The sequence below is a fragment of the Vicia villosa genome, linkage group LG7 (genome assembly GCF_029867415.1).
Source record: "Vicia villosa cultivar HV-30 ecotype Madison, WI linkage group LG7, Vvil1.0, whole genome shotgun sequence".
Taxonomy (NCBI): Eukaryota; Viridiplantae; Streptophyta; class Magnoliopsida; order Fabales; family Fabaceae; genus Vicia; species Vicia villosa.
This window is the reverse complement of record NC_081186.1, coordinates 52,170,640-52,179,464: the sequence shown is the minus strand read 5'-3', so window position 1 is coordinate 52,179,464 and position 8,825 is coordinate 52,170,640. Positions and strand designations below refer to the sequence as shown.

At 39.2% G+C, this 8,825-nt stretch overlaps 1 protein-coding gene across 1 annotated transcript; it reads left to right on the top strand.

Moving 5' to 3' along the window:
* Window positions 1-5,520: 5,520 nt before the first annotated feature.
* Window positions 5,521-7,491, top strand: LOC131619049 (uncharacterized). Its single transcript, XM_058890192.1, has one exon. It carries the CDS (start codon window positions 5,521-5,523, stop codon window positions 7,489-7,491), a length of 1,971 nt encoding a protein of 656 aa, XP_058746175.1.
* Window positions 7,492-8,825: the final 1,334 nt, after the last annotated feature.

Sequence of the window (8,825 nt, the reverse complement as noted above, 5' to 3'; positions counted from 1 at the left end):
AGAAGCTGCAGCCCTAATGCAGTTTTGAGAGATAGAAGTTGTTTGGTGATTAGGGTTTTTGAAGTTCTAGTTTTCTTGTGAGCCAAACAATCATCGTGATGGTTGTCTTGGTCTAGGTGTTTTTGTTTGTGTTGTAAGAGGTACTTGAAGCTTTTAAGCAAGAGTACCATCGTACTTGATTGAAGCTTTTAAGCAAGATCAAGTTGTGTCCTTGAAGTGTGTCTTCTTTTCATATTTGTTGAGTGTTATTCATCACTGCTGTGATTGAGGGGGAGCGAGTAGGATCTCTGATCTAAGTAGCTTAGATTGAAGTTGCATTGGGTAGATATTAAGTGAAAGGTGTAGTCTTGATGTGTATTACTCTGAATTGATACTACTTATAGTGGACTTCCTCCCTGGCTTGGTAGCCCCCAGACGTAGGTGTATTTGCACCGAACTAGGTTAACAAATCACTTGTGTTATTTGTTTTATTTCTTGTTCATTATTATAGAATTGTTCAGATAGGTAATGTCGTGACATCCTTTTCGACATCACGTATCTGATTCCAGAATTTCAATTGGCATCAGAGCAGGCACCCTGCCTGTTTGGTTTACTGGGTGAGATCTAGGGACAGTATTTTCTGGTACTATGGACAAGGAAGGTGGTGGATTTGTGATTAGACCACCCATTCTGGATGGTTCCAATTATGATTATTGAAAGCCTCGCATGGTGGCTTTTCTGAAATTCGTGGATAGTAAAGCATGGAGAGCTGTAAACAAAGGATGGGAACATCCTGTCACTACTGATAAAGATGGCAAGAAAACTCTTAAACCGGAGGAAGAATGGGACAAAGATGAGGAGGCATTGGCGCTTGGCAACTCTAAAGCTTTAAATGCTTTATTCAATGGAATTGACAGGAATATATTCAGACTAGTACACCATTGTGAACTAGCCAAAGATGTCTGGGATACCCTCAAGACCACTCATGAAGGTACTTCCAAAGTGAAGATGTCAAGACTTCAGCTGCTAACTACGAAGTTTGAACATCTAAGGATGAAAGATGATGAAAGTATTCAGGATTTTCACATGAATATCCTTGATATTGCTAATACCTCAGGAGCTTTGGGAGAAAAAATGTCTGATGAAAAGCTGGTGAGAAAAATCCTTTGATCCCTGCCTAAGAGATTTGATATGAAAGTTACAGCTATAGAAGAGGCACAGGATATCAGCAAAATGAAGGTAGAAGAGTTAATTGGATCTCTTCAAACCTTTGAGATGGGGATCAGTGACAATTCTGAAAAGAAGAACAAAAGCATAGCTTTTGTGTCCAACTCTCAAGAAGAAGCAGAGGAAAGTAGAGAAGAAAATCTATCTGAATCTATAGCTATGCTTGGTAAACAATTTAACAAAATTATGAGAAGAATGGATCAGAAGCCAAGACCTAATGTCAAGAACATCTCATCTGACACTAGTAGATCTTATGACTCTGGGAGAAGAGCTAAACCAGAAGAAAAGTACAATCACAGCAAAGGAATTCAATGCCATGGATGTGAAGGGTATGGACATATTAGAGCTGAATGTCCTACTTATCTCAAGAAACAAAAGAAAGGACTGTCAGTCTCCTGGTCTGATGAAGATTCTGAGAGTGACTTTGAAGAAGAATCGGCCAAACATGTCACAGCCCTTACTGGTGTTTGTAATTCTGATGAAGACTCTAGTGAAGATGAGCTAACCTTTGAAGAACTGGCAGCCTCCTATAGGAAGCTGTGTATCAGAAGTGCTGAAGTCTGTCAACAAGGTGAAAAGCAGAAGAAATACATAGTTCAGTTGGAGGCTGATAACAAAGGACTTAGTAAAACAATATCTGAACTAAACAGTGAAATTATCATGCTACAATCCAAACTTGATCAGATGTCAAAATCTGTAAAAATGTTGAACAGTGGCTCGGATATGTTGGAGGAGATTCTGCAGATTGGAAAGAGTTCAGGAGAAATGTCTGGTATAGGTTTTGTTGGTACAAAGAAACATTCCTAAGATGGTAATAGGGTTAAACCTGAAACTGAGATGTTGAACCCGATGTCAAAACATGCGACTCAACATCAAGACAAAAGTAAAATGAAGAGAAAATTTCAAAGATGGAGATGCCATTACTGTGGAAGATTTGGACACATTAAGCCCTTTTGCTTCAGATTATATGGATACCCAGATCAAGCTCCATACTACAGACCTAAGCAGATCATGCCCATCCAGAAGCAACAATGGATACCCAAAAATATGGCTTTAATAGCTCATACATCTCTTAGAGTATCAGCCAAAGAAGATTGGTATTTTGACAGTGGATGTTCCAGACACATGACTGGAATCAAGAATCTGCTTGTTGATATCAAAAATCACTCTACTAGCTATGTAACCTTTGGTGATGGAGCTAAAGGAGAAATTAAAGGAGTTGGAAAACTTGACTGTTCAGGAGTTCCAAATCTAGAGGGTGTTTTGTTGGTCAAAGGCCTGACTGCTAATCTCATAAGCAACAGTCAACTCTGTGACCAAGGATACCAAGTTAACTTCACTAAAACTGAGTGTGTGGTTACTAATGAAGAAAAGGAAGTAGTAATGAGGGGAGTCAGATCCAAAGATAACTGCTACTTGTGGGTGTCTCATGAATCCAGCTACTCAACTGTATGCTCTAAAGAAGAAGAAGCAAAGCTGTGGCACCAAAAACTTGGCCATCTTCATCTAAGAGGTATGAAAAGGATTGTCTCTTTGGAAGCTGTGAGAGGAATTCCTAAGCCACAAATTGATGAAGGAAGAATATGCGGTGAATGTCATGTAGGAAAACAAACCAGGATGTCACATCCAAAGGTTAGACATCTGACCACTTCCAGAGTTCTAGAACTGCTTCATATGGACTTGATGGGACCAATGCAAATGGAGAGTCTCGGAGGAACGAAATATGCTTATGTGGTTGTGGATGACTACTCCAGATACACTTGGATAAACTTCATCAGAGAAAAGTTAGATGTGTTTGATGTCTTCAAAGATCTGTGTCATAGAATTCAAAGGGAAAAAGAAAATGGTGTTGTGAGAATTAGAAGTGATCATGGAAAGGAATTTGAGAATCAAAAATTTGCTGATTTCTGCTCCTCTGAAGGAATACATCATGAATTTTCATCCCCTATTACTCCACAGCAAAATGGGGTTGTTGAAAGAAAAAATAGAACTATTCAAGAATCAGCCAGAGCTATGATTCATGCTAAGAAACTTCCTATCTACTTCTGGGCTGAAGCCATGAATACTGCTTGCTATGTTCATAATAGAGTTACCTTAAGAAAAGGAACCTCTACCACCCTATATGAGATCTGGAAGGGAAGAAAACCCACTGTCAAATACTTCCATGTGTTTGGTAGTAAGTGTTACATTCTTGCTGATAGAGATCACAGAAGGAAGATGGATTCCAAGAGTGATGAAGGGATTTTTCTGGGCTACTCTACAAACAGTAGAGCCTATAGAGTATTCAACTCAAGAACCAGAGTAATAATGGAATCCATAAATGTTGTGGTTGATGATGTCCACAATCAAGCAGATGTCACAGAAGATGTCGGAACATTCTGGGAATTTACAGCTGAAGGATCTACTAAAGAAGATGATTGCAGTCCTACTATCACAGAGTCTGAAGCTGAACCTCCTAACAAAGGTCCATCTATAAGGGTTCAAAAAGATCATCCTAGTGAACTTATTATAGGAAATCTCAACAGTGGAGTTACTACAAGGTCAAGAGAACTAGTTTCAAATTCTTGTTTTGTGTCAAAAATTGAACCTAAGAATGTTAAGGAAGCATTGACAGATGAGTTCTGGATTAATGCTATGCAAGAAGAACTAGGCCAGTTTGAAAGGAATGAAGTATGGGAGCTGGTACCAAGACCTAAAGGTACTAATGTCATTGGAACAAAATGGGTTTACAAGAACAAGTCAGATGAACTGGGAACTATTATCAGAAACAAAGCAAGGCTAGTTGCTCAAGGATACACTCAAGTTGAAGGAATTGACTTTAATGAAACCTTTGCTCCTGTTGCTAGACTTGAGTCAATTAGATTATTGCTAGGATTTGCTTGTATTCTAAAATTCAAACTATACCAGATGGATGTGAAGAGTGCTTTCTTGAATGGATACTTGAGTGAGGAAGTTTATGTGGAACAACCTAAAGGTTTTGCTGATCCAAACCATCCTGACCATGTGTACAAACTAAGAAAAGCTCTTTATGGCCTGAAACAAGCCCCTAGAGCTTGGTATGAGAGACTAACTGAGTTTCTTACTAGTAATGGGTACAGGAAAGGAGGGATAGATAAAACTCTTTTTGTTAAAGATGAAGGAGGAAAGATCCTGATTGCTCAAATCTATGTGGATGATATTGTGTTTGGTGGGATGTCAGACAAGATGACTAGACACTTTGTTGATCAGATGCAATCAGAATTTGAAATGAGTCTAGTTGGAGAATTAACTTATTTCCTTGGGCTGCAAGTTAAACAGATGGAAGACTCAATCTTTCTCTCTCAGAGCAAGTATGCTAAAAACATTGTCAAAAAGTTTGGAATGGAAAATGCTACTCACAAAAGAACACCAGCACCTACTCATTTAAAACTGTCCAAAGATGAAAAGGGAACTAGTGTTGATCAAAGTTTATATAGAAGCATGATAGGAAGCCTGCTGTATCTTACAGCCAGTAGACCTGATATTGCCTTTGCTGTTGGGGTGTGTGCTAGGTATCAAGAAGATCCCAAGGTCAGTCACATAAACCAAGTCAAGAGGATCCTGAAATATGTGAATGGTACTTGTGAGTATGGAATGCTCTACTCTCATGGGTGTGAACCTATTCTCACTGGATATTGTGATGCAGATTGGGCTGGAAGTGCTGATGACAGAAAAAGTACTTCAGGAGGATGTTTCTTCTTGGGGAATAATCTTATTTCATGGTTCAGCAAGAAACAAAATTGTGTATCTTTATCCACTGCAGAGGCAGAATACATTGCAGCAGGAAGTAGCTGTTCTCAGCTTGTTTGGATGAAACAAATGTTAACAGAATACAATGTCACACAAGATGTCATGACATTATATTGTGACAACCTAAGTGCCATTAAAATTTCAAAGAATCCTATTCAGCATAGCAGGACCAAGCACATTGATATTAGACATCACTACATTAGAGATCTTGTTGAGGATAAAGTAATTGCCTTGGAACATGTTGCTACTAATCTTCAGCTGGCTGATATTTTCACAAAAGCCTTGGATGCAAATCAATTTGAAAATTTAAGAAGTAAGCTAGGCATTTGTCTTTGTGAAGAATTATAGCAATTAACCGGGTGTGGGGCCAACAGAATCCTTCTCTCCAAATATTTGTTATCATTACATATTAAAGTGTATTTTCCCCCTCTTTTACACTTTCTCCAAACGGTTCCCATTCCCACAAAACCTATTTTCGGCATTCACGTTACCTCTCTGATTCGCTACATTCACAAACCTCTCTCGATTATTCCATTTTCTCTCAACATGTCTCAGAGTTCTCCCTCAAAGAAATCGCCTCCTCCCTCTGAAACAGCATCAGGGTCTAGGGCACCAAATGTGGTGAGTGATCAAGATGTTGTGTTGAATGCTGTGCCATTGAACACTGTTCCAGCTACCGATCCTGTTCGTAGTCTTCCAAGAAAGATGCATGCAAGAAAATCGACTGGTGGGTCTGTTCCAGAAACCTTTTCTGCTCAGGGTAAAGAGGGCTCGGCATATGTTCACAATGTGATCGCAGGTCTTGTCACAAGAATCTTGAATGAAGGACAGAAGGTAGAAGGAATATCTGTTCCTTTAGCCCAAGCTCCGGCCTCTGAGAACAGCAGAGACGATCAAGATGATGCTAGCAAAGATCAGGTTGATGTTGAGACATCTGAAGATAACAATGTTGATATCTCTGGTGCTAAAGATATTGAGACATCTGAAGCTAAAGATGTTGAAACATCTGGAACTAAAGATGCTGAGATTCTTGAAACAGAGAAAGCTGAAGAGGTCCCTGCTACTCCTTCTAAAGAAACTCTTAAAGAAGGCCCTACTGTGAATGATGTGGTGGATCTGGATAGTCTGGCTGATCCTATTGACATTGCTGATGATGAGCTCATATCTAGCATCTCTCATAGAGTCAAGACTCGAAAGGGAAAACAGGTTTGTGATCAACCTCCTTCCAAACCTAAAGCTACTCCTCAAACGAAGGTTACCAAAGAAAAGATCAAGAAGGCCCTTACTGAATCTTCAAAAACTGGGAGCAAGGTTGCTGTGAAGAAGAGGAAAGAAAGAAGTGCTTCTGACCCTGAAGACAATGTCTTAAGTGATGTCCCTGACATCCCTTCAAAGAAAAGGCATGCTGTCACCAAAGCCTCCACTACTGTTCCTGATATTCCCTTGGACAACATCTATCTGCACTATGCTTCAAATGCTATGCAATGGAAGTATGTTTTTCAGCGAAGATTGGCTTTGGAAAGAGAACTTGCAAATGATGCTCTTGAATGTCAAGAAATCATGAAGCTCATCAAATCTGCAGGTTTGCTTAAAACTGTTACCCATTTTCCTAAATGCTATGAAATGCTTGTGAAGGAGTTTATAGTCAATTTATCTCAAGATTGTGCTGATGGGAAAGCTGAGGATTTTCATAAGGTGTATGTTAGAAGAAAATGTATAGAATTCTCCCCAACTGTTGTTAACCTCTATCTAGGTAGGAATGATGAGGCTCAACCTGAGCTTGAAGTGACTGATAATGAGGTGTGCAAAGTGATCACTGGTGGTAAGGTTAAGAAGTGGCCCATAAAGAGTAAACTGTCTGCTAGTTCTCTTAATGTCAGGTATGCATTGCTACACAAAATTGGTGCTGCTAACTGGGTGCCTACCAATCATACATCTACCATTGCAGTTGGCCTAGGAAGATTCATATATGCTGTGGGAACCAAGACTAAGTTTGATTATGGAACTTACATATTTGATCAAATTATGAAGCATGTTGGTACCTCTGCTACAAAGATGCCCATTGCTTTTCCTTCCCTGATATGTGGGATTATTCTTAATCAGTACCCTGGGATTCTGAAAGCTAAAGACTCTGTGTGCAAGAGGGAGAGTGCCTTGTCCTTCCATCATAAGTTGCTCCAAAGATCAGATGACATGACATCTGCTGGGACATCACAAACCAGCAAATCTGTCTCCAAATCCTCCCTTATTGCTGAGCTGAAAGAGACTTGTAAAGAGTTGGACAATAGGAAGATGAAGCTTGAAAAGCTCATTCAGAGTCTTGAGCAGTCTGTAGATGATGACCATGCTGGTGGAAGTGAAGGTGCTGGTAGTGGTGATGATGAAGATAATGGTGCTGATAGTGGTGATGATGAAGAGGCTGAGGATAGTGAAGGTGCTGAAGAGACTGAGAGTAGTGATGCTGGTGAAGAGATTGGTGGCTCTAGTGCTGAAGAAACTGATGAATCTGACAATTAGTCCTACTTCTCTTATGTTGTTTCTCTGGTGATTGACTTAGTGTTGTTTTTTTTGTACTCTTGTGTGGTTTGGCTCCTTTTATGGCTAAAAAGGGGGAGTAAATGGATGTGTTTTTTTGGTGTTGTATGGTCTATTTGACTATGGATATTGGTATTATGTAACAGATGATTAAATAGCTGTTTTCTGGTTTCTCTAGTGATTAAACAAGCTGGTTGTTGTTTACCTCTGCTACAGAATTTATTTTTCTGTATTCTTGGTGTTGTGATCTGCTGCTTGTGCTCTGATATTATATGGTTGCATCTATTCTTGTTTTAGCCAAAAATTAGCCAAAGGGGGAGTTTGTAGATGTTGTTGATTGGCTGTAATTTTTGGTAAAACTCATTGTGATTTTATCATGTCAAAACTGATGTCATGACATGTATTGAAGCCTTTATTTGTGCAGGCCTTTACCTGATGTCAAGGCCGATGTCATGACATCCGTAGGTGCTACATATTATTCTGTTACTAATTCTGTAGGTGTGATCTGTTACGATATGCGCTTTATTTGGAAATATTGGACTGAGCCTTACTTGGAAATATTAGATTATGATCTGATTGGACTTTTCAAGAACGTACTTGATTGCTATTATCTTTGGCTCCTTGAATTGTGGAAATTAGTTTAATTAGGTTAAATACTAATTTGGATCCAAGGCCCAGCTGCTGCGTTTTGAAGACTCTATATATTACTGAAGAAGCTGCAGCCCTAATGCAGTTTTGAGAGATAGAAGTTGTTTGGTGATTAGGGTTTTTGAAGTTCTAGTTTTCTTGTGAGCCAAACAATCATCGTGATGGTTGTCTTGGTCTAGGTGTTTTTGTTTGTGTTGTAAGAGGTACTTGAAGCTTTTAAGCAAGAGTACCATCGTACTTGATTGAAGCTTTTAAGCAAGATCAAGTTGTGTCCTTGAAGTGTGTCTTCTTTTCATATTTGTTGAGTGTTATTCATCACTACTGTGATTGAGGGGGAGCGAGTAGGATCTCTGATCTAAGTAGCTTAGATTGAAGTTGCATTGGGTAGATATTAAGTGAAAGGTGTAGTCTTGATGTGTATTACTCTGAATTGATACTACTTATAGTGGACTTCCTCCCTGGCTTGGTAGCCCCCAGACGTAGGTGTATTTGCACCGAACTGGGTTAACAAATCACTTGTGTTATTTGTTTTATTTCTTGTTCATTATTATAGAATTTTTCAGATAGGTAATGTCGTGACATCCTTTTCGACATCACGTATCTGATTCCAGAATTTCACATTTAGTAAAATAATCTATTCCTACTAAAATGAATCTTTGTTGCTTAGA

What these genes read in the sequence shown, in the direction of transcription:
- LOC131619049 (XM_058890192.1), top strand. Translation starts at nt 5,521, where the DNA reads ATGTCTCAGAGTTCTCCCTCAAAGAAATCGCCTCCTCCCTCTGAAACA.